This window comes from Marmota monax, unplaced genomic scaffold (genome assembly GCF_021218885.2).
Source record: "Marmota monax isolate L192 unplaced genomic scaffold, Marmota_monax_Labrador192_F-V1.1 WCK01_AAM20220418_F8-fsc00024, whole genome shotgun sequence".
NCBI lineage: Eukaryota > Metazoa > Chordata > Mammalia > Rodentia > Sciuridae > Marmota > Marmota monax.
This window is the reverse complement of record NW_026695224.1, coordinates 10,822,936-10,846,133: the sequence shown is the minus strand read 5'-3', so window position 1 is coordinate 10,846,133 and position 23,198 is coordinate 10,822,936. Positions and strand designations below refer to the sequence as shown.

Sequence of the window (23,198 nt, the reverse complement as noted above, 5' to 3'; positions counted from 1 at the left end):
ACTGTGTTGCTAGAGCTTTGCTTTTGCTGGGGCTGGCTTTGAACTCACAATCCTCCTGCCTCAGCCTCCCGAGCTGCTTGGATTATAGGTGTTCATCACTGCGCCTGGCTGCACCCTAAACTCTTGTTGATTGGTTTCTGCGGTACAAGGACTCCAACCTGGAGCTTGGCGCAGGCTCGGCAGGCACTCTGCCACTGAGCCCCATCCCAGCCCCAGAACCCGAGTTCTTGAGCATTGCCCTTCTCTGCCCAGGATCCTCCTGGTCTCCAGAGCCCGACCTCTAGAAGCTTCAGGGAGCTGGCTTCACCTTCTCCCTCGTCTCCTACCCGTTGCCTCAGTTTCCCCAGGCAGCACGTGGGGCCTGGAGGGTCCTCCCAGCAGAGGAGGGCAGGAGAGCCGGCAAGGAGGAGGGAAGGGCAGGCCTGAAAGGGAAGACCCACAGGCCACTCTGGTGCTCGTGCCAGGCCTGGGCCTGGGCCTGGGCCTGGGCCGCCGTGGCACCTCTCGGCCTTACCTAGATGCTGCCCAGGAGGACGCAGCTCGCTGGCTCAGCCTCGACCACTCCAGCTCATCCTCTCTCAGCTGAGTTGGGCAGGAGCCAGCACCCGGAGCGGCTGCAAGCTCTGCTGATGCTCGGGCAGGAGGGAAAGCTGGTCTCCTGAGCGAGAGCGAGTGTCAGCTGGGGAATGAAAATGTCATAAAATGAATCGTCTGCCCGCGAGGGCTGGGGACCTCGAGAGGGGCCTCTGAGGCTGGGGTAGCGTGTGAGTTCCCCAGGACAGCAGGCATTTAGCTCAGCAACCTTGAGCCAGAGGATCCAGCAGAACAAGCACAGCTGGGGACCGGGTGACCCCACTCCGACCCGACCCCAGGCCTAGCGTCAATGCTGAGCTGACACTGGGGCCGAGGACCCCGCTCATGAGCTGAGTCCCCAGCACTGCCCTCCTTCATCAGCGATGCCGACAGAGAGGGCCAGCAGCTGTGGATTAAGGGGCAACCCGGGCCCACCCCCGTGACTGTAAACACCAGGGCGCCGGGGTTCCAAGAGGGGGCATGGCCTGCCAATGGCTTCATAGAAGGATGGCGGGCTGTAGCTGGGATGCAACTCTCATCTCCATTTCAGTCTTTTCCCAGTAATTCCCAGTGGCCTCCCCTCCCCTCAACCTTCACCCACACCCAGGATTGAATGAACACCCACAGGAGAACTGCCGAGTGCAGATGTGGAGATGGGAGTTGGGAAGGTTTTTCATAGTAGTAGTTTTAGAATTCCTCATTTTAGGTAGCGCATGAATGAAACAGTTCCAGGTCGAGATGTGATAGATAGAGATGGAGATAAAAATAAAATATTGTGATGTAGATGAAATATAAATATTGTGACAGATCGTCTATGCGTTGTATATATGCGTGCATATGTGTGTATGGAGTCATACCATATATACTCTGGCTTCTTTCACTTCCACTAGTCATAATCCCTTTGAGACTCATCGATTTTGTTGCATTGGTTGGGAGTTGGATCCTTTTATTGCTGACTTGTGTCCCACATGATGTATATATAGTCATGCACTGTGAACCAATATTCCATCTACAGTGGTGGTCCCAGAAAGACTGAATTGCCTAGGGGTTGGAGATGTAGCTCCGTAGTAAAGCACTTACCTGACATGCATGAGGCCCTGGGTTTAATCCCAGCACCATCACAAAAACAAAAAAAGACAAATAAATAAGATGCTATTGCCTGGTGTGGTTGTAGCCATCTTATTTTGTGTAAGTAAACTCTATGATGTTCCCGCAATAACAAAATCTCGGAAGGATGCATTTCTCAGAGCATATCTCCATTGTTAAGTGACGCATGGCTACATCTGTAAGATCATTTAAAAATTCAAATTCATATATAGAGGCAGACAGCAAATGGCTGGCTGGAGGTTGGTGGGGAGGGGCAGGGAGTGATGACAGAGAACATGAGGAGGGGGAGCAGCTCTGGGAGGAGGGATGTGCTCACTCTCTGGATGGTGCTGGTGGTTTCGTGGGTGTGTACCCATCAAATTGCATATTTTAAATATGCGAGGTTCATTACAGGTCAATTATACTTCAACAACAACCACCACCATAACACCTGTGGTTTAATGGATATTAATTGCTTAATTCAAGGGCAGAGCAAAAATAGTGTTTATGGATTTTTTTTATAAAGGGAATAGGCTATTCTGCTTCTGGAAAAGACAGAAGGCCTGTATTATCCTCTTCTTCCCACGAAGTACCACTAATAATGCTGGAGGTTATATGTGAAACAAATTCAAGAAAACCCTGAGAACTGGAGAGAAGAAGGCTGGCTGGCTAGGGGACATGGGACCTGAGCAACACTCGGTGGTAAGCTTCCTGGGTTTCTGTTTCACCTTATCTATTGCATACCTGGAGGTGAGAAAGCTCACAACCTGGAAATGCCAATGCACACAAAAAATAACAAACAACAAACAAAGCCTCTATCTCTAGCCAGAAGATCAGGAAAGGGACATGGGACATGCTGGCAACAGAGAAAATTTATAGACAATACTACTCTACTCTGACAAAAAAAAAAAAAATATGTATATATATATATATATATATATATATATATATATATGAAAAAAAAAACCCTGTGGTCCCACCTGTACCCGTACCAGCCAAGGCTGAGTGGAGAACCCTAGATTTCCATGCTGGCCAGTCTGTCATAACCCCTGCCACACACATTCCAACCAGCTTATAATGAAGGTCTCCTTCTGAGTGACAGCAGGGCCACCTGACTTGGCAGTCCTGAGATGTTCTGCTCCTTTCTCTCTGGGGTGGTATCAGAAGAGGCCTAGTGGAGAGTCAAGACTTTCAGACAGCCTGGTGTGGAGAGCGGTGGCTTGGATCATGATCTCTGTTGGCCTCATGGCTGCGTTTGTGCTGGGAACTTCCTGTGCAAAGTGCAGATCAAGATTGTCCAGTTGCTATGGTGATGCCCAGCCTGAAAAGGCTCTGTGCAGATGCACCCAGGTACATGTGTCTGCACCTAGAGCTCAGAACTAGCTCCAGGGATAGAGAATTCTGAGCATAAAAATAAAATAAAGATATTGTATTCATCTATAACTAAAAAATAAATAATTTTTTTAAATGACTACAGGAAATTCTCTAAACAGAAACAATGAAAGAAGGAAACTCAGATCCTCAGGGACATGAAAGAAGCACCATGGTCCGTACCACAGGCTTTCCTCCTTACCTGGAGTTTTCTAGGTTGTGTTGTAAAGTGGACACAAAAATTCTTACAGCTTCTGATGTGGTTGTAAATATATATAGAGAAAATTTTAACACAATTATACTATAAACTGGGTAAAGGACCCTAATAGGAGGTAACATGTCTATATGTCACTCAAACTGGTAAAATGATCACATCAGTGGACAACAATATGTTATATGGTCATAATGTAATACCTAGAGCAACCAGGAAACCACTCAAAATAGGTGCATCCAAATAGACGGAATTCTAAAAACAAAACAAAAACAAAAACAAAACGAAAAACAAACAAAAAACAAATAACATTTCCCAGGTTGGCAGGAAAACAAAAACACAGAAATTAAATTTAAAAAAAAAAGAACAAACAGGGGCTGGGGATACGGCTCAAGCGGTAGCGCGCTCGCCTGGCATGGTCGCGGCACTGGGTTCAATCCTCAGCACCACATACAAATAAAGATGTTGTGTCCGCCGAAAACTAAAAAATAAATATTAAAAAATTCTCTCTCTCTCTCTCTCTCTCTCTCTCTCTCTCTCTCTCTTTAAAAAAAAAAGAACAGAAAACAAAGACATAAAATGTCAAAGTCAAGTCCCAGCCTACCAATAATTACATTAAATGCAGAGTCTAAATGCACCAACTAAATAGTAGATTGGCAGATTTAATTTAAAAATATGAAGCAATTATATACCCCTCTCCAAGGTTTTAAATATAATCACATAGGCAGGTTGAAAACTAAAGAATGGAAAAAGAGATACCATGTAAACACTAATCAAAGGAAAACAGGAATGACTGTATTAATAAATTAGCTAAAGTAGGCTTCAGAGCAAAGAAAATTTCCAGAGACAGAAAGGGACAATATAAAATAATTTTAAAAAAGATTAATCTAAAAAAACAACAGAACTATAAAATATGTGAAATAAAAATTGATGGAATTGGAAAGAGAAATGGACCAAGCCACAATTAAAGTTGGAGATATCAGCATTCCTCTCTCAACTATTGATAGGACATTTAGATTTAAAAAAAAAATCAAAAAGGATATATAGGAATAATCAGCCAACAAGGTCAAATTGATATTTATAGACCATTCCACCTTAAAACAGCAGAACATACACTAAATTTGCCCATGAACATATACCAAGAGAGACCATATCCTGGGCCATAAAGCAAACTTCAAAAAATTTAAAAGAATCAAAATCTTATAGAGTATTCTCTTTATCCACAATGGAATCAAATTATAAATTGGCAATATAGATATAACAGGAAAATCTCCAAATACTTGGAAATTAAGCAGTACACTTCTAAATGAATTAAAAAGGAGAGAACCAAAGGAAATATTAAGATATCGTTAACCTAATAAAAATCAAGGTAATCCAGGTATGGTGGCGCATGACTGTCATCCCAGTGGCTGGGGAGGCTAAGGCAGGAGGATTGAAGTCTTGAGGCCCGCCTCAGTAATTTAACAAGACCTTGTCCAAAATTAAAATAAATAAATAAACAAAAAAGAGATGGAAGTCAGTGGTAGAGCACCCGTGGATTCCATCCCCATTACAAAAAAGAAAAAAAAAAAGGTAAAACATCAAATTTTGTGGAATCCACTGAATGCAGTGCTGAAAGGGGATTTTACTGCACTAAATGCATATGTTACAAAAAAGGAAAACCCTCAAATCCATAGTCTAAGATCCCACCTTTAGAGCCAAGGAAAAGAAGAGCAATATAAACCCTAAGCCAGCAGAGGAAGGAAATAATAAAGATAAGAGCAGAAGCCAATGAATTATTTTTAAATGGAGAAAATCAATGAAATAAAGGGTTGGTTCTTTGAAAAAAATCAATAAAATTGACAAACCTCCAGCAAGACTGACAGAGAACAGAGAGAAGGTGAGAGGACACAAATTGCCTGTATCAGGAATGAAACAGGGAAGGTCACCACAGACCACGCAGATCTAAGACGGTGATAATAAGAGAACACAGCACATCCGGCTGGGGCTGGGGCTCCGTGGCAGAGCGCTTGCCTGGCATGTGTGAGCGCTGGGTTCGATCCTCAGCACCATGTATAAACAAATGAATAGAATAAAGATCCACAAAAAAGACCCCTTTCCCCAATACACAAGCTACGACAGTTCCACCACGAGACAGATCATTTGAGTGGACCAATAATTATTAAGGAAATTGAATTTAAATTTTTAAAACATGCAAAAAAGAAATCTCCAGACTCAAAATATTTTGTGGGAGAATTCTACCAAACATTCGAAGAACGAACCCCAATTCTGCACAAACTGTTCCATAAAAAAGAGGTGAGAGAAAGAGAGCACTGTTCAATCCATCTTTTGAGATCAGTATTACCCTGAACCCAAACCAGGTAAAGACAATGAAAAAGAAAAATTCACTGCCTGACAACCCTCATGATATAGATGCAGAAAATCCTGAATAAATTCAGAAATATTGTATTAGAATTAAACATCATAACCTAGTGAGGTTTATTTCAGGGAGGTTTATTTCAAGCTAGTTCAATAGTTAAGAGCTGGGTGTGGGGCCAGGTGGTGCACGCCTGTAATCTCACCTACCCAGGAGGCTGAGGCAGGAGGACTGCAAGTTGGAGGCCAGCCTGGGCAGCTTAGATCCTGTTTCAAAATGACAGGGGCTGGGATGAAGAAAATGAAATTATGGCAGTTTCAAGAAAATGGATGGAACTTGAGAACATTCTGTTAAGCAAAATAAGCCAAACCCAGAAGGGCAAGGGTTGAATGTTTTCTCTCATATGCAGAAGCCAGAGAGGAAAATGCAAAAGTAAGGTGGGTGGGTGGGGATCTCACGAAAATTGAAGGTAGATCAGAGGAAAGAGACAAGGCGGGAGGAGGAAGAGAGGGGAAGAGGAAATACTGAGGAATGCTGCCGACCCAATTATACTGTTATATTGTGTGTGTGGACAAATAGGAGCAATGAATCCCACCTTTAGGCACAACTATAATGCACTAATAAAAATATGGAAAGTAGCTGGGCGCGGTGACACACACCTATAATCCCAGTGGCTCGGGAGGCTGAGGCAGGAGGATCACGAGTTCAAAGCCTGCCTCAGCACAAACGAGGCGCTAAGCAACTCAGGGAGACCCTGTCTCTAAACAAAACACAAAATAGGGCTGGGGACGTGGCTCAGTGGTCGAGTGCCCCCGCGTTCAATCTCCAGTATGCTCCCCCCCCAAAAAAAATATGGAAAGTAAAAGAAAAGAGCTGGGATGTAGCTCAGTAGTAGAATGCTTGCCTAGCATGGGTGAGGTTCTGGGTTCAGTCCCCAGTACAGGACAAAGGAGGCAGGGGAGTGAGGGGTGAGAGGAAGGGGAAAGAAGGAGAGGAGAGAAGGAGAAAAAAGAGGGGAGAGGAGGAAGAGGCGGGGAGGACAACAACCGCATGACCAAGTCAACACAGAAAAGGCATGTAACGACACGGGCTTCCATTTATGAGAGAAACTTCCAAACCAATAGAGAACCTCCTCCATTTGGCAAAGCACATCTAACAAAAATCTACAGCTACCACTTATTCTTAGTGATGAACAGTGGAATGCTTTCCCCCTAAGACCAGGAACACAATAAGTACTGTGACTTGACTGTGTCCCCTTCAAAACTCAAGCGTTGGAACTTAATGCCCAGTGTGTCAGTGTAAGAGGCAGTGCCTTTAGGAAGGGAGGAGGCTGTGAGGCTCCTTCCTGGGGAATGAGTTGAGGCCCTGAAGCAGAGGCTTCCTGCGTGCTGGGCCCTCTCCGGCCTCTGTCTCCTCTGCCATGTGACACAGCACAAGATGCCATCTTGGAAGGAGAGGGCACAACCCACAGCAGACAACTGAATATGGGGGGGGGGGCAGTGATCTTGGACTTCCCAACCTCCAGATCTGTGAGAAATAATTTCTATTCTTCATAAATCTCCCAATCTGTGGGATTTCATTGTGTCAGCACAGATGGACCCTGACTGCAAGGATGTCAGCTTCTCATATTGCTCTTAGGCACACAGGAGCTGGAAAGTTCTAGCCAGAGCCATAGGCAATGAAAGATACTGACAGGAAAGGAAGAAATAAAACTTCTCTGTGTACAGACGCCATGATTTTTCCTTGTAGAAAATCTTGAAGGCTCCACCCCGCAACGCCAAACTCCTAGAATGAAGTTCGGAGATGTTGCAAAATATAAGATAAATATACAAGAAATTACTTCTATACAGCAAAAACTCCTAAGCGGCAAAATTAAAAATAGAGTACCGTTTAAGATTGCCAAAAATCATTAAATAAAATACTGAGATATAAATCTAACCAAGCGTGAATAGGACTTGCATTCTGAAAACCCCCATAATTGCTGATAAAAGAAATCAAAGACAATATACATTGGTGGAGAGACTTAGTGTGTTCTCGGATTGCAAGACAACATAGCAAAAGGTCAGTTCTGATGAACGGGTTTGATGCAATTTCTACCAGAATCCCAGAAAGATATTCTGTACAGATAGATAAGACTATTCTGAAGTTTATATGAAAAGCCAAAGGAACTAGAAGAGCTAAAGCAATTTTGAAAATTAACAAAGTGGGAAGAGTCAGTGTATCTGATTTCATGACTTACCATATAGCTTTAATAATTAACACTGTGTACTTTTAGCAGAGGAACCTACACATTAATGGAACAGAAGAGAGAACCCCGAAATAGGTCCTGCTGTGTTTTGTTATTGTTGTTTGTACCAGGGATTGAATCCCAGTTCCCTTAGCCACTGAGCCACATCCTCAGCCCTTTTCATTTTTTATTTAGAGTCAGGGCCTCACTAAGTTGCTCAGGCTGGCTTTGAACTTGTGATCCGCTTCTTTAGCCTCCTGAGTCACTGGAATTACAGGCATGCACCACCACACCCAACTTGGGCCTGATGACTTCTGACAAAGTTGCAAAAGCAATTAAATGGAAGAAAAAGAGCCTTTTCAACAAATAGTACTAGAACAATTGGACATTTATGGGTAAAAAAAAAAAAAATACACAAAGCTTCACAGATTTAAATGTGTAGCATAAAGTTAAATAACTTTCAGAATAAAACATAGAAAAAAATCCCCAGACTTAGTGGATTTAGCACCCAAAGCATGATCCATGAAAGGAAAAAATTGATAATTTGGACTTCACCAAAATTAAAAGCTTTTGCTTTTGAAAGACCCTGTTAAGTACACAGACAATGGATTGGGAAGAAATATCACATAACCAAAAAAGGATTAGTATCTACAATATATAAAGAACTCTCAAAATTCAACAGCAAGAAAAGCAAATGATCAAACTGAAATTTTCACAAAAAGTATAAAGAAACATTTCATTGAGGAAAACACACTGCAAATCACCTAATGAAAAGATGTTCAATATCATAGCCATTAGGGAAATACAAATTAAAAAACAAAACAAAAAAAAAACACAGTGAGGACTAGGACTGTAGCTCAGTGGCAGAGTGCTTGCTTCAAGTGTGTAAGGAACTGGGTTCAATCCTCAGCACCATATAAAAATAAACAAAATAAAGGCATTCTGTCCATCTACAACTACAAAAAATAATTAAAAAAAAAAAACTCACAGGGATACATCCCTACACAATGATCAGAATGGCTTAAAAATAGAAAAGAAGTAATTTCACCAAAGGCTGAAGGGGATGTGAAGAAAATGGGTCATGCCTACACTGCTGTTGGTGATATAAAATGATACAGCCACTCTAGAAAACAATGTGGCAGGTTAAAAAACAAAAACAAACAAACAAACAAAAAATATGCAACATACTTACTATACTATAAATGTAGGCATTTATTCCAGAGAAATGAAGATACATGTTCAAATACAAACCTATGCAGTGTTCATAAGAGTTATATTCACTGTAGTCAAAAACTGGAGATAATGTTAAACGGCTACGTGAATAAACTGTGGAACCTCCATATCAGGGAATACTATACAACAATAAAAAGAACAAACTATTGCTCTATGCAAAAACACTTGAATGAAAAGTTTTCAATTAGCAATAATCGCGCCTCGGATAAACCTCATTGGCTACGATACTGCCACTGCGCAAAGCTAAAAAAAACACTTGAATGAATAACCAAAGATTACTAAGTGAAAAAAAGCCAGTCCCTAAAGATAACATTAATGATTCCAACTGTAAACATTCTTTTTTTTTTAAATTTGTTTTTTAGTTGTAGGTGGGCACAATATCTTTATTTTATTTTTATGTGGTGCTGATTGAACCCAGTGCCTCACACATGATAGGCGAGTGCTCTACCACTGAGCCACAACCCCAGCCCTTAAAATAACAAAGTATAGAAATGGAGAAGAGATTAGTGGTTGCTGGGGTTACAGAGGCGTGGAAGTGAAAGAGAAGTGAGTGTGCATAAAAAAGCAATGTGAGAGCTAAGAATGCCCATCTTGTAATCCCAGGGGCTCAGGAGGCTGAGGCAGCAGGATTTCGAGTTCAAAGCCAGCTTCAGCAATTTAGCAAGGCCCTAAGCAACTCAGCAAGACCCCGTCTCTAATAAAATATAAAAAGGGGCTGGGGATGTGGCTCAGTGGTTGAGCACCCATGTGTTAAATCCCCAGTACAAAAAAAAAAAAAAGAGAGAAAAAGAGGGGTCTTCCTGGGATGCAATATTCCCTATCCTGACTGTATTGTGCTGTGGTTTTGCAAGAGGTTACCTTTAGGGGGAACTGAGTAAAGACAACTCAGAACCTCTCTGTATTATATTTGACAACTGTGTGTGAATCTACAGATATTTCAAAATAAGAAGTTTAATTTTTAAAATTTAGGTGAAAAAAAAATTAGGTGACAACAGAACAGACAGAATGGATTGGGGCTGAAGTGAAGAGGTTTGAGAACTCCATTCTAGAAATGAAGCCTTTTTACTTTGAAAACTCATTTTCACTCTTCAGAGGTTGCTGGGGGTGAAAGCAGTTTGCAGTGATGGATCGAGTGCTGGGGGCTTTATGGGCTGTAGTTTGAAGCAAAGCAGGTGGGGTCAAGTTTGGAAGATGCACAGGAAGGTCAGCAGGCCAGCAGGTCAGGAGGTCAGGCTCAGGTCAGTTTGGCTGCAGGGACTGCAGAGGCCACTTCCTTACCAGTCAGTCTGGAGCTGGTGAAAGACTCCGCTGGAGCTCCTGAAAAGACCCAGGGGCTCCCTAACTGGTCACAGGCACCAGTGACCATCCAGGGACATATACTGGGGGAAGGAAGTGACTCCCATGGAAGTTTCCTGGGAAAGGCTCAAGCGCAGGTGTCTCAGAGGCAGAGGGATGGACCCCAAGGGTAAGTGTTAGGGTTCTTGTCCTCCGGATACTAAGCCTGTCCCCCTGAGAATCCTGAGCACTGGGTAGATTGGAGGTGTCTTCATTTCTCAGGTTTCCGTGGTTCAGAGGTGGCCTTGTTCCGTTTTGTATTTATGGTCTGAAGCAGGGTTTCTCAAATGTTAGCCTGCAACAGAGTCACCTGTGGGTCTGGTAAATCGATTTCTGGCCGAAACACCCCAGAAATCCTTATTTCCTAGGTCTGGAGTCTGGTGGGCAATTTGCATTTCTACAAGTTTCTGGTGAAACTTCTGGTCCAGAGACCACCTTCCCAGACCCGCTGGTTTGGGTAGACTTAAACCCCGGAGGGGGAGAGGTCTCTATCCCTACCTGGAACAGCTGAGGCCTGAGATTTGGGGTCCAGGCAGAACAGGGGCCCAGTGGGTGGCGAGTAGAGGGGTGAAGGAGGTCACTGGGACAAGGAGGCGGCCGGGCTGTGGAGGGCCGCGGGAGGAGACAGGGGAGCAAGGGCGTGTCTGTGATTTCTGAAGAAGTTGGGGAGGGTGGGATTTGGGGGGCGGGCAGCTCATGTGGAATTCAGCTTTCAGGGACCGAAAGGCAATGTGAGCTTGGGCTTTGGAGCCCAGAGATCTGGGCTTCCTGGTGGCGCGGAGCCGGGCTCCGAGGGCGCCCTGAAGGGGTGGGGCGTCCCCGCACAAGCGCAGGCCCCGCGACTCGGAGGAATACGGCGGGGGCGGGGCGGCGCTGCGGGCCCCGGCGGAGGAGCCGCGCAGCCCAGTCCCAGCCGAGCGGAGTCTGCGGCCGTGCCTCCCTCGCGGTCCCCGCCTGGAGCCCGGCACCGCCGCCTGCCGCCCCCGCCGGCCGCGCCGTGACGCGGGCATGAGCCTGCCCCGTGGCCCCGCCGAGCCAGCGCCCCCGGCCCGGGCCTCGGCGCCCAGGTAAATGGGGGGCGCGGGGCGGGGAGGGGACCTAGGCCGCGCCGAACCCGCGAGACCCCCGGCAGCTCTCATCCCCCGGCCCCTCCGGAACCTGCGGACGCTCCAACCCACCGAGCCTTCCAATCTGCGAGGGGGAGGGGTCTCAGACGCGCGCCCCGAAGCCAGTTCTTGGGCCCTAAAACTACCCCTGAACTGTCCCCACCCCCAGCTCTCCGCTCCGGGAAGCCCAGCTCAGGATCTGACCTCACCTGCACCCACTCACACCTCATCAGAGAAACCCAGGCCCCTGGCGCCCTCCCAGCCCCATTCCCAGCACCCCCCCCCCATCTCCCAGCCCCCGCCCCCCCGCCCTCCTGCTTGCTCAACTTCTCCAGATTCCAAGAGACTGTGGCTCTACCCGCACTGGCCCCGCTGCCCACCCCCACCTGAAGATGGGGTGCCTGCGGTTGCTTACACTCATGGCCAACTGCCTGCTGCCCTTGACCCTTTCTCCCCTGACATCCTGGGGCCTCCCCCCCCCCCGCCTTGGTTCCAGTTAAATGCTTTTTGTCATGGCAAAGGGGCACGAGCTGAGGTTGAGCACCTCAGTCTACTATGTGGTGCCCTCATAGTTCCCGGCAGGACAGTTGCCAGGGCACTGAATGGAGGGCTCAGGCTGGATGGGGTCTGATAGTGCTGAGCAGGGGCCAGAGTCTACTCTAGAACACTCCACTAACTAATAGCAGTTAGGGACTAGGCTTCAGGTGACCCCTTTCAGGGGAACTGGGTCCAGGACGAGCGGTTCCTGCCCCCCATCTGGGGTGGGCCCCAGAAGCCGTAAGCTCTCTGAGCAAGTGCTCCTTTCTATGCCTGGGCATGACCTCACCTAACAACCCCAACCAAGGTGGGGCCACCCAGTGAAACCTGGACACAGCGTCAGCAGCACGCTGTCCCCTGAGGCAGCTTTGAACCAGACTGGGTCCTGAGTCCTGCTGGCTCTCCTCTAACAACTCTGCTGCCCATGATGGTCAGCACTGGGCCTCAGGGCACTCATGCTTTTGGAACTGAGCTGGCAGCCAGATGTGTGGTGGTGGAAGGATGAGGAAGAAAAACCTAGAGAGCAATGTTTGTTCAGTCCCCAAATATTGAGCACCTCTCTCTCAGCACTTGGCAGTGTCCTCGGAGCCAGGCTGGAGCTCTGACTAGACAGAAGAGGCCTGTCCATCAGGGAGCTGCCAACCTAGATGTCTTTCTGTGGCTGAGGAGTAGACAGATGAAGGAACAAGAAAATCCCACAGTGACGCTGGATGTCCTGAGAGAGCTAACTAGCAGGGCTCCTCTGGCCAGGGTGGTCAGGAAAGGCCTCCTGGAGGAGGTGACCTTTGAGCTGAAGTCTGAATGAAGCAGTGGAATGAACCTTGAGAACTTGTGAGGGAACAGTGTCACAGGCAGGGAACAGCAGGTATAGTGGGCCTGTGTGAGGAGGAGTTTGGCGTGCTGAGGGGTGGTAGGACAGTGGAAGAGGATAGATGGCAGTGACATAGCACCACTTTCCTGGGCTCAGGATCTGGATACTATGGCTGTTCACATGTCCCTTTGCCCAGTTAGGTACTTGGTGTCCATGTCACCTAGGATGGGACCTGCAGTGTTTTGGTGGTGGCTCCATACCCGGGGCCCTGATAACAATAGCACTGGGGATGAGGAGCCAGGCGAGCAGGTAATGGGAAGTGTCCCTGGTGCTGGAGAGAATCCGCCCTCTGATAGGATCTTTGCTGTGGGGTGGAGGCAGGCAGACAGCGAGATGGTGTCCAGGTAGGGCTGTCCCTGAAGCTCTGATAAGATCCCATCTGTCTGGCGGGTGGAGAGGCCCAGCCAGGCGGGCATCTGCTCCTGCTCTGTCATTGGTTGCCAGCTTCAGCGTGTAGCGTTTGTTCTGGAGCCAAAGCCTCCAGGCAGAATCCAGGGAGGGAGTGCTCAGAGTGGCTGCCCCATGGGGCAGGTGGGCAGGGACCTGCCTGCCCCGGGAGCAGAGGGAGCAGAGGGACCGTACCTGGCTCTTTCTGAAAAGCTGTGGGGGCCTGGCCCAGGCACTGTCTGGGGTGGAGCCGCCAGGTTGATGTGAGGCTGGGATGGGGCTGCTGGAGGGGGGGCTGTGAGGGGGGGCTGCTGGACACTCAGCTCTTCTAGGTGATCAGAGCTTCCAGACCTCTGGTCCAGTGCCCAGGACCTCACATCCTCTTGCAGTAGTGGGCAGTCCCCTGCTGTAGACTTGGGAGGTTGCTGGAGGCTCAGTGGCTCCACAGTTGGGCAGGGCAGGGGCTCTCTGCATCCCTCTGCCTTGGGATGCTCTCTGGGCTTTACAGGGTCAGCGTGGGGGCGCTTTCTTGCTCACCACGTTCAGGCCCTCTAGGGAATGGGGTGGGTCTAGGTCCCCCTTGACCTTATTGCCTGTCAAATTTGTGAGTCCACCTGTTGGCCATTCCCCATCCTGTACCATACCATCTTGGGTCAAGGTGGGGGCTTGCTTTTGCAAACTCATTAGGGACTGAGTGTGGCCTGGAGCTGCTGTGACTTGGAGCCGGAGTCAGATGCCAGGACGTTGGCCCCAGGCTTCCTGGTTTATCCCTGCAGGCTGATTCTAGAGCTTAGGGTCCAGGGCCATGTGTAGGGCACAGCGGGAGCACTCTGAGAGCTTGGGGCCACTGTCCCTCCCTGCTGCCACTGGGAAGATGGATGATGGCACCAGAGGGAACAGGCCTGACGGGAGGTGGAAGGCTGACTGTGGGGGGCTGCCTAGCCCTGACTGGGCAGCTGCTTTCAGAAAAAAGCAAACCAGAACCAGCAGCCCTGGGAGTTTTTCAAGGCAGTTTTTCTGGGTCTGCAGTGAGCATCGGGTCTTCCAGATTCCTCTCCTCATTTAAGAAGGGAGCTTGTGCTTTTTTAACCAATGGGGAAACTGAGGCACAGGAAAGTTAAGTGGCTTGTCCAGACTGCACAGCTGGCTGGATTCGCACTCCTGGCTGTGCCGACTGCTGGCCACCTTGGATGAACCCAGGGGCCCGGTGGCTTCTCATAGATGTGTTTGGGAAGGGGCCTTCGGCGCCGGACCACAGCGGTGTCCAGCCTGCTAGTCCTCTTGGGAGCTCCAGGGAGCCAGCGCTTGCTCTGGTGACAAGGCAGTCCAGGAGGCAGGCAGTGGGGACAGAGCTGGGAAAACTGACCTCTCTCTGACTGCTGGAGCCCAGGTTGGGCACGACCAGTGGGGACTGGACCTTCCAAGAGCAAAAGTGGAAGGCTTGGGTTTGGGAGGGACAGACAAATTGAATGAACAGGAGGGCCGCTGAGAGTGGCACATGGAACTGGGGATCATTGCCCCTCTGGCCCTCTCCTGGTTTGTGTGTGCTCACTGTGGTGTCCCATCTGTTCCCTGTTAGGGACTCAACAGATTGGCCTCCAGGAGACTGATTAAGGCCTGGTGGCCGCAGGTCCAGCAGCATGCTTGTCTCAGGGCCCCATCCAGGCAGAGGCTAAGCTGATCCCCCAAATGCTACTGCACCTCCACCTAGTGATGCTGGAGACACGGGAAGCCACGTGGTTGACCAAGCCCTGTCCCTGAGGCTCCGTGGCCAAGAAGGCTTAGGTGGTAGCAGGCAGCCAGAGTTGTCCAGAGGATGGTAATCTGTCCCCAGACTGGCCTCCATCTCCCATCCTGAAACTTCTCATTCATTTCTGGCTACTCCTTGGATTTACTGTGTGACCTTAGTCCTATGGCTCACCCTCTCTGGATAAGTTTCTTTCCCATTTGTAAAATGAGGCTGTTAGACAGTCATTGCTAAGATCCCCCTGAGTCTGTGTTATCTACTGATGTGCCTGATTTGAAGTGACCCTGCTGGTACCCTCGTTTCCAGTTCCATATTGAGCTCGGCTTGGTGCCCACACTGGCTTCTGCATCCGCTGGACTCTATCTTCTGCCCCGCACCCAGGCTAGTCTCCCTATAATTAACTCTTGCCCATGCTCAGAACATGGAGGCGCTGTTTGGCCCCACCAGACCCAGTGGCCTGTTGGGGCCCAGTCCCCACCCTCACAGATTGGCCCAGTTTTCCCAGTTTCAGGGTCAGGGTGAGACATCTACTTCCACAGCGGCCACCTCCAGCCGGCAGGCACATTCCTCAGGCTTATCTGGGGGCCCGCCCCACTGAACTCTGCCCTCCTACCCAGGAAGCAGGACCCAGAGGAGCGCTAAGTCCAGGGGCCTGGAGCTGGCCTGAGGGGCCTGGGAGGTGCTCCCCAGCTTTCCTCCCGGCTGGAGAGAGTCAGGTAGAGGACGGGTGGGGCAGGGGTTGGAGTCTGCGAGGCCCCTTGTCTTTAACCCCAGGGAGCGGGGTGTGGGCTTTGCTCAGCCATCAGACCCTGGGCCCTGTCCTAGGACTACCCCCCCACCCGGGAGCGTTGTCCCTGGGGCTCAGCTGCCCCGGGAAGGGGTTTGTTCTGGCAAGTTGCCCCAAGTCTGCCCCAAAGTTGTAACAGGGAGAGGGCCAGTGGCCGGAGAGCTGTGGGGACGGAGGGACCCAGCTCCGGGTCCCAGCCCGGGTTGGGGGGAGCTCGTGGCCACCCTTCCTCCGCCCTCCTCCTCGGTGGGAGCAGGAGCCAGCCTGCCCAGGAAGGGGTTAACCGCCAGCCCCGCGCGAGGGAGGGACTGGGCTGGACCATTTTTTCGTGCTGCCTCCACCTCGGTTTTCCTGAATGGTTCTGTCGCCCTGGGGTGGGGAGGGAAGGGAAGGAAGAAGGGCGGAGGGAGGGAGGGAGGGAGGGAGGAGTGTGGGAAGAGGAAGGAAAAAAGAGAGCGAGCGAGACAGCGAGGGGAGAGAGATGTCACTGTCTCTGATCTCGCTGTCATCTGCGTTTGCAGCAGGCGCCGGGCACAGGAGCTGCTAGAACAATGCTGACGCGGGCGAGGTGAGGAGCGGCCCGATGACAGACGGGCGCCACGCCGGCTCCTCTGAACAGGTGACCCAGGTGATCGGAGGAGGAGTCCAGACCCAGGCCACCTGGGCGTCCCTCCCCTGCCTCGGCCAGCCTAGCACCCCGGAGACGGAGACGGCGGGACAGCCATGGCGACCAATTTCAACGACATCGTCAAGCAGGGCTATGTGAAGATGAAGAGCCGAAAGCTGGGGGTGAGCCCGCGGGCCCTGCCAGGGACGGGCCGGAGGCATGGCGTGTGTGTGCGCCGCCTGCCCGCCTGGGCATCGTGCGTTTGTGGTCTTGAGACTTCTCTCCGCGGGCTGCCTGGCATGTGCCACCCAGCTCGGCCCGCGGCAGCCCCCGCCCCTGCGCGGCTGGCTGGCATCCCAGCCGCTGGGCAGCTGTGGTGGCCGGTGGGCAGGCGGCTCCCGCTATTGTTGAAGTTGGGCCGCAGCAGCAGCAGCAGCGGAGCCGGGAGGGCGGGCTGAGCTGGATCCACTGCCTCGGCCCTGCTCTTCTTGCCCCTTGCCCCCCACCTCTGGGGGCCTCTTTTCCTTAGAGCACCCCTTCCCCTGCCTCCCGCTGCTTTTTTCCTGTGAATATGTACATTTCAGGGTGTTTCTGATGGTAATGAAGTGTTTGGAAAGAAGAGTGCTTTGGGGGAACAGGGCCAGGAGAGCGAGGGGCAGAGCTGGCACTTACCTGGCCTGTACTTGAGAACTTACGGTAGGAGTTGGTGGTGGGCTTGGAGGGGCGGCAGATGAGGCTTCGAGGATGTGCACCAGTTCCCCCGAGCCTTGAGACCCGGCTGGGGAAGATCCCCTAGAAGGCATGAGCAGGGCCCCCAGGGACCCACTGAATGATCTTGGTGAGTCCAAGAGCTGCCTTTGCTCCCCTGCAGACCCTTCCCCACCTCCAGTGAAGGGGCTGGCAGCTGCCCCTCCCCAGCAGGAAGGAAAGCCCTGGTGACCCCAGTCACCGAGTCTGTTCTCCTCAGGACTCCAGTCCTTTCCTCCTTCCCCCCTCCCATTGCCTGGACTCGGGAAGGAAGCTCCAGGGCTCCCAGTTCAGCCTGAGTGGGGCAGAGGATGAGGAGGGGCCCAAGGATGTGGCACCTGCTTTCCAGCCTGGGTACCAGGTGGGAAGGGATGGCCTTGGGGAGGGGTGTAGCAGCCCTTCTTCCCCTCGTGGGCCTTTCAGGGCTGTGTTATGTGCTGGGCCAGTGTCCTCACTGCCATCAGGTGGGCCCTTGGTCCTGCAGGGCAGAGCTGGTGGCATGATTTGAATTTGAAGCCCAACTCCGAACGCAGCCTGGTGGGGACAGCCCTGGCAGCGTGGACCCCTGTGCTCTCCCTAGACAGGGATTCAGTCACTGACTTCAAGCACAGAACAAAGAGGCTGAGGCCTGGGTGGGGAGGCCAGGAAGGTGGAACCCAGCTTTAAACCCACTCCTCATTCCTGTGGCCTGGACCTCGCAGCCAGCTGGGCTGAAGCCTGTCTAGGGCAGAGGTAGCCCAGAAGGTGCTGGCCTTAGGGCGGCCACTTGGGGACAGTATCCGACCTGTTCCAAAAGGGGCCCTGGGAACCCCAGTGGACAGGTAGGCACCGCCAGGGAGAGGGGCTGGGAAGTGGGGTGTGGCCAGGTGTTTGGGTCACTCCTTTCCATGAATTCAGCTTCCCTCTGCAGACCCGAGCCTCACTCCCCAGCGTCAGCCTGCAGAGGTGAGGCGGAGACGCTGGAGGAGCTGGGAGCCCACCCCACTACCTGCCGGGCCTCCCTCCCCGGCAGAGCTGTGCAGAGTGCTTCTGAAGCGCTGATCAAAGGCCTGGGAGAAGTGGGAAGGAGCTCTCGAGTCAGGCTCCCTGGGGCGGTGTGAGTGTGTATCCTGTAACCAGGCAACCAGGGTGCTCAGGGGCCTCGGGCTGCTGCCCCTGGTGCTGCAGGCTGCGTGGGGCCCAGCCTGGCACGGTGTATCAGGGCCAGCAGCATGCACTCGCTGTCCATCCACTGTCCCTTCTTGTGGTCGTCCACTCGTTCAGCAGCTCTGGGAAGGAGGCACCAGGATTTGAGTGAGGATTCTTAGAATAAAACAATTTCTACCCTAAAGGAGCCTTGCAGCTAGATGCTCAGGGTGCTGTGCTAGGTGGATGGGCCAGGGGCTGAGCCAGGGTCAGCGTGCAGGGGCACTCATGCCTTCAAGTGTCCTGGGCAGGAGCCAGAAATGACCGGGCTCTAGGCACTTTCTGGGGACTACCTAGGCCCACTATGACCCTGCCTGCGAAGTCTCTGATGAATCCATGACTGATTATGGCTAGCGAAGGGGCAGGGCCTTGGGTTTGTGGCCCAGGCCCCCCGCTGGCCTCCCCTGCTTTGCACTGGGGCACCCTGTAGGTCCTTTCTGTTTGCCAGTGAGAACGGCATCGGGGATGCCCGGGGAACAGGCCTGTCAGGCTTCTGGACCTGTTGGAAGGAGCAGGCATCCCAGGCAGAGCTCCGTCCCATGGGGGAGGGGCCCCTGGAAGACGAGTCCATTCAGTAGCTCGTGTAGGTGGCTGTGGCCACCCCTCAAGGTGTCTGGTAGGTCAGTTTGCCCCTTTAACCCTGGAGAATGGTCAGCCCCTCTCCTGCCCCTTGGGAGGAGTTTCTAAAGCTCTGGAGGATTTAGGGGGAGTGGGACACAGGGCGTTGGCAGTGGTGAGACACAGGGAGGAAGCCGTGTGGGGAAGGCAGCATGATGGGGGTACCACTGGATTAGCTCTGCACCTTCACCTCCTGGGGCTTCTGGTTCCCCGAGGGAGCAGAGACGTAACCCTGATTTCCTTATATTCCAGGGTTGGTATCAGGATGAGAAGAGGGTGAGGGAAAACTTTTGCGGACAAGAATGGTGGCACCAACACCAAGAGCCTGGCCTGGCTCCCAGAACAGGACCAGGGCAATTTGACCAGGGTCTCCCTGTCTTTGGAGACCATGTGGCTGGAGCCCCGGCAGCAATGGCCTGTGCAGTGGCTACCATGGGAGGCTCTGGGTCTCCACAGCCTGCTTTCAACCAGCACCACCATTTACCAGATGAGACTGTGTCGTGCCTCACTTTCCCCACCTGTAAATGGGGGTAATAGAACTGTCTTGGGAGTGACTCTGAAACTGGGAAGCGCTAATACAAAATGTATAAACAGGAACCACTCGGAAATGATGGCCCCCTCACAGTAAATGTGGAACAGCCTTCCAGAGCCAGGAGAGAATGGCTGTTTTTGCTATTTGGGGAGGGAGCCTCTCCCCAGGGAGGTGTCACACCAGTTACTACCGTGTCCAGGTTTTCTCAGGCTGAGGCTGCAGGCAGGGCGGTGTGGCACTGCCCCCTGCAGCAGGGAGGGGAACTGCAGCTGCACTGGCTGGTGGAGGGGCGGGGAGGCCTGATCCCTGTGGTCTTCCCCCCAGATCTACCGGAGGTGCTGGCTGGTGTTCCGGAAATCCTCCAGCAAGGGGCCCCAGCGGCTGGAGAAGTATCCGGATGAGAAGTCTGTGTGCCTCAGAGGCTGCCCCAAGGTGAGGGGCCAGGGCCTAGCTCCCCGCTCCTGTGAGCAGAGATGACCTACTGTTGGGAGGTCCAAGGACATCCTCCAGGCGGTGGGGGCAGGGGTGGGGGAGTGCTGTGGGGAAGCAGAGGGAGGTGCTCCAGCCTGGTAAGTCCCTATGGATGCCATCCTAGGTGACAGAGATCAGCAATGTGAAGTGTGTCACACGGCTCCCCAAGGAGACCAAGAGGCAGGCAGTGGCGATCATATTCACCGACGACTCCGCGCGCACCTTCACCTGCGACTCAGGTGAGGTCCCAGGCTGCAGACTCCTCTAGGCTCCCTGGACTGGTCATGGTCAGTGGTTCGGACAAGAGGCGGAGAGGGTGTGTCGGTGTGGGGTGTCTGAGGGACAGGCGGGCAGACAGGGGTCATGGCCTTGCCCTCCTTGCCTTGCAAGGTGGGGTAACTGAGGGTCAAGGCGGATGGGGTGGGCTGCTGGGGACCCTGAGCTGGCAGCATGAAGAGGTGCCATTTTCTCTAGAGCTGGAGGCAGAAGAATGGTACAAGACACTGTCTGTGGAGTGTCTGGGGTCACGGCTCAATGACATCAGTCTGGGAGAGCCTGACCTCCTGGCCCCAGGGGTGCAGTGCGAGCAGACAGGTGAGCCCTGGCCCTGGGGGGTGGGGGTGGGCGGCAGGAGGCGCCTCCTGTGGCAGCTCCACGCCACTTGCCTCTCCTGCTGCAGATCGCTTCAACGTCTTCCTGTTGCCCTGCCCCAACCTCGATGTGTACGGCGAGTGCAAGCTGCAGATCACCCACGAAAACATCTACCTCTGGGACACACACAACCCCCGCGTGAAGCTCGTCTCGTGGCCCCTCTGCTCGTTGCGCCGCTATGGCCGGGATGCCACACGCTTTACCTTCGAGGCTGGCCGGTAGGACCCTCTTGCCTCCCCACCCTGCACCACTATCGTCATGATAGACCTCTTCTGCATCAGGCACTGTGCTAGGAGCTTCGTTTACTTATCAGCATAACAATCCAATGGGGAATGTGGTTTCCCATTATGCAGATGAAGAAGTTGAGGCTCAGAGGAGCAACTCACCCAGGGCAGGCAGGGCGGGCGAGACTGCACCAGAGGTCTAACTGCCTGGGCTCAGATCCAGTGCTGGCACCGGCACTTATTTGTGATCGTGCACTTGGGTCCTGGCTTCCTCATCTGTCTCCTGGGATAGTAAAGTACCTAACTTCATAAAATTTTAGTGAGGATGGAGTAGCCCCAGACTGGAACCCAAAACATTCTGTATGATCCTCTGTATCATCTTGGTTGTTATTCAGCTTCTATATGCTTCAGTTTCCTCATCTGTAAAAACCATTTAAGGAAACACAAAATGAGAGGGGAGATCAGAGGGTGGTGGTGGGGAAACGGAATGGGTTAATTCTGTGAAGCATTTAGACCTCCAGCTGGCACACAGAAAATGGCACATGTGTGCTATGTGGCCAGGCTCTGGGAGCAGAGCCCCCTGCTTCCCAGAGGGCCCGGTGTGGCCACCGCTGGCGTGCAGGAGAGCCTGAGAAAGCACAGGGTCTCCACCACCTTGCCACCTGTGTCCTCAGGATGTGTGACGCTGGGGAAGGGCTCTACACCTTTCAGACACAGGAGGGGGAGCAGATATACCAGCGGGTCCACAGTGCCACCCTGGCCATCGCCGAGCAGCACAAGCGGGTCCTGCTGGAGATGGAGAAGAATGTGAGGGTGAGGCAGTGGGTATCAGCCCAGGGTGCAGGGGAGGCTGGGGGCAGGGGTGGGCAGGCCTGAGTGCCTGGGGTCTGCCAGCCAAGTCTCTAGCCGGGTGTGCTCAGTCAACAGGCAGGGTCTTGGGCTGGCTACTCAGGGGTAGAGCAAGCCACTGCCTGCAGAGCTGACGGAAGGGACCCCTCTGCCCCTCAGCTGCTGAACAAGGGCACTGAACACTACTCATATCCCTGCACACCCACTACCATGCTGCCCCGCAGTGCCTACTGGCACCACATCACGGGTTCCCAGAACATAGCCGAAGCCTCCAGCTATGCAGGTGAGTTGCTTCCGTGTCCCACCCCCATGGAGGGCACATCTTGTGACCTGGATCTGAGTTCTGAGCCAGTTTCTATACCCACAGGTGAGGGGTATGGGGCAGCCCAGGCCAGCTCAGAAACGGACCTTCTCGACAGATTCATCCTGCTAAAGCCAAAGCCCAGCCAGGGGGACAGCAGCGAGGCAAAGACCCCTTCCCAGTGACAGCAGGGCTGGCAGGCACCAATGACTGTTGGGGGCTGCCTGTTGCAGGACAGACTACAGCCTACTGTGGATGGCCTCAAGAGGCTGTTGGCCAAGACCTGGAGAAAGGGAGCAAGCTGTTCCCTCCCTGACCCCGAGGGTGAGGCTGGACCAAGGCAAAGCGCTGGCCACACCGCCTGAGCATGTGAGGGGCCGGAGCCACCATGGACTATATCCTGTTGATGATTTTAATATTTATGGCTTATGACATATTCTATATTAAGATTTTCCCCCTGTCCCTTCCCGCCAACACATACATTTTTAATCCCATGACCAGGCCATGGTCAAGGCTGTTATAAAGATTATGAGGGCAGCTGTTTGCCTGTCCTTTGTGGTACAGCCCTCCTGCTGCCAGGACCTGCTTGAATTGCCAGGGCCAGAGGAGGGGGACAATCAGAACTCAAGGCTGGCATTGCTTGCTGACTTCCCAAGCAGCCTAGTGGCCAAGACAGCAGGTGGCTTCTCTGTTCCTTTGGGCCTGTAGTGGCACAGGAAGGATCCGAACTTCCAGAATGCCACTTAGCAGCCTTGCACTTGGAGTTTTAAGCAGAGGTGACATCTGGTTGATGCCTCAGGTGAAAAATCTGGTTTTAAAATGTAATTTCTGCACAGGCTCCTTCCTGCTTAGCAGGATGAGAAGAGGTCCTCAGGGTAGGGGTGCTTATTACCTCAGCCAGGTGGAGGATGGCTGGGGCCCGTTCCTGCCCCAGGGCCAGGCCAGGCCAGGCGGCTGCGGCAGGACTGCTGTGGGGAGCACCCCTGCTGCCCTCTCATTGACTGGGGTACAGTGCCCCAGGAGAGGGAGACCCTCTGCCATGGGTTTGGCCACCCTATGCCAGAGCACTCAAACCACCACTTCCCCATTTCTCTTCCCCACATGGTGCTGAGGCTCCCTGCTGAAATGCAATTAAAGCAATTGATTTTCTAGTGCTGGTATTTATTGACTACCGTTGCAGAAGGGC

General features: G+C 52.1%; 1 protein-coding gene and 1 non-coding gene across 7 annotated transcripts; one reads left to right on the top strand and one right to left on the bottom strand.

The window, feature by feature from the left end:
* Nucleotides 1–9,163: 9,163 nt before the first annotated feature.
* Nucleotides 9,164–9,302, bottom strand: LOC124086801 (U4 spliceosomal RNA). Its single transcript, XR_006849925.1, has one exon. It is a non-coding gene; the product is annotated as a U4 spliceosomal RNA (small nuclear RNA).
* Nucleotides 9,303–11,338: 2,036 nt separating this feature from the next.
* Dok4 (docking protein 4) lies at nt 11,339–23,161 on the top strand. 6 transcript variants are annotated; one of them, XM_046435283.2, is made up of 9 exons: nt 15,630–15,756; nt 16,349–16,616; nt 19,841–19,948; nt 20,112–20,226; nt 20,462–20,581; nt 20,667–20,856; nt 21,537–21,675; nt 21,871–21,994; nt 22,079–23,161. In XM_046435283.2, exons 2-9 carry the CDS (start codon nt 16,551–16,553, stop codon nt 22,195–22,197), a joined length of 981 nt encoding a protein of 326 aa, XP_046291239.1. In that variant the 5' UTR covers nt 15,630–15,756; nt 16,349–16,550; the 3' UTR covers nt 22,198–23,161. The 6 variants fall into 6 exon arrangements, with proteins under 6 accessions (XP_046291237.1, XP_046291236.1, XP_046291239.1 ...); XM_046435284.2 differs by lacking the exons at nt 15,630–15,756; nt 16,349–16,616 and adding exons at nt 16,785–18,982; nt 19,237–19,514; XM_058576018.1 differs by lacking the exons at nt 15,630–15,756; nt 16,349–16,616 and adding exons at nt 16,785–18,986; nt 19,237–19,514.
* Nucleotides 23,162–23,198: the final 37 nt, after the last annotated feature.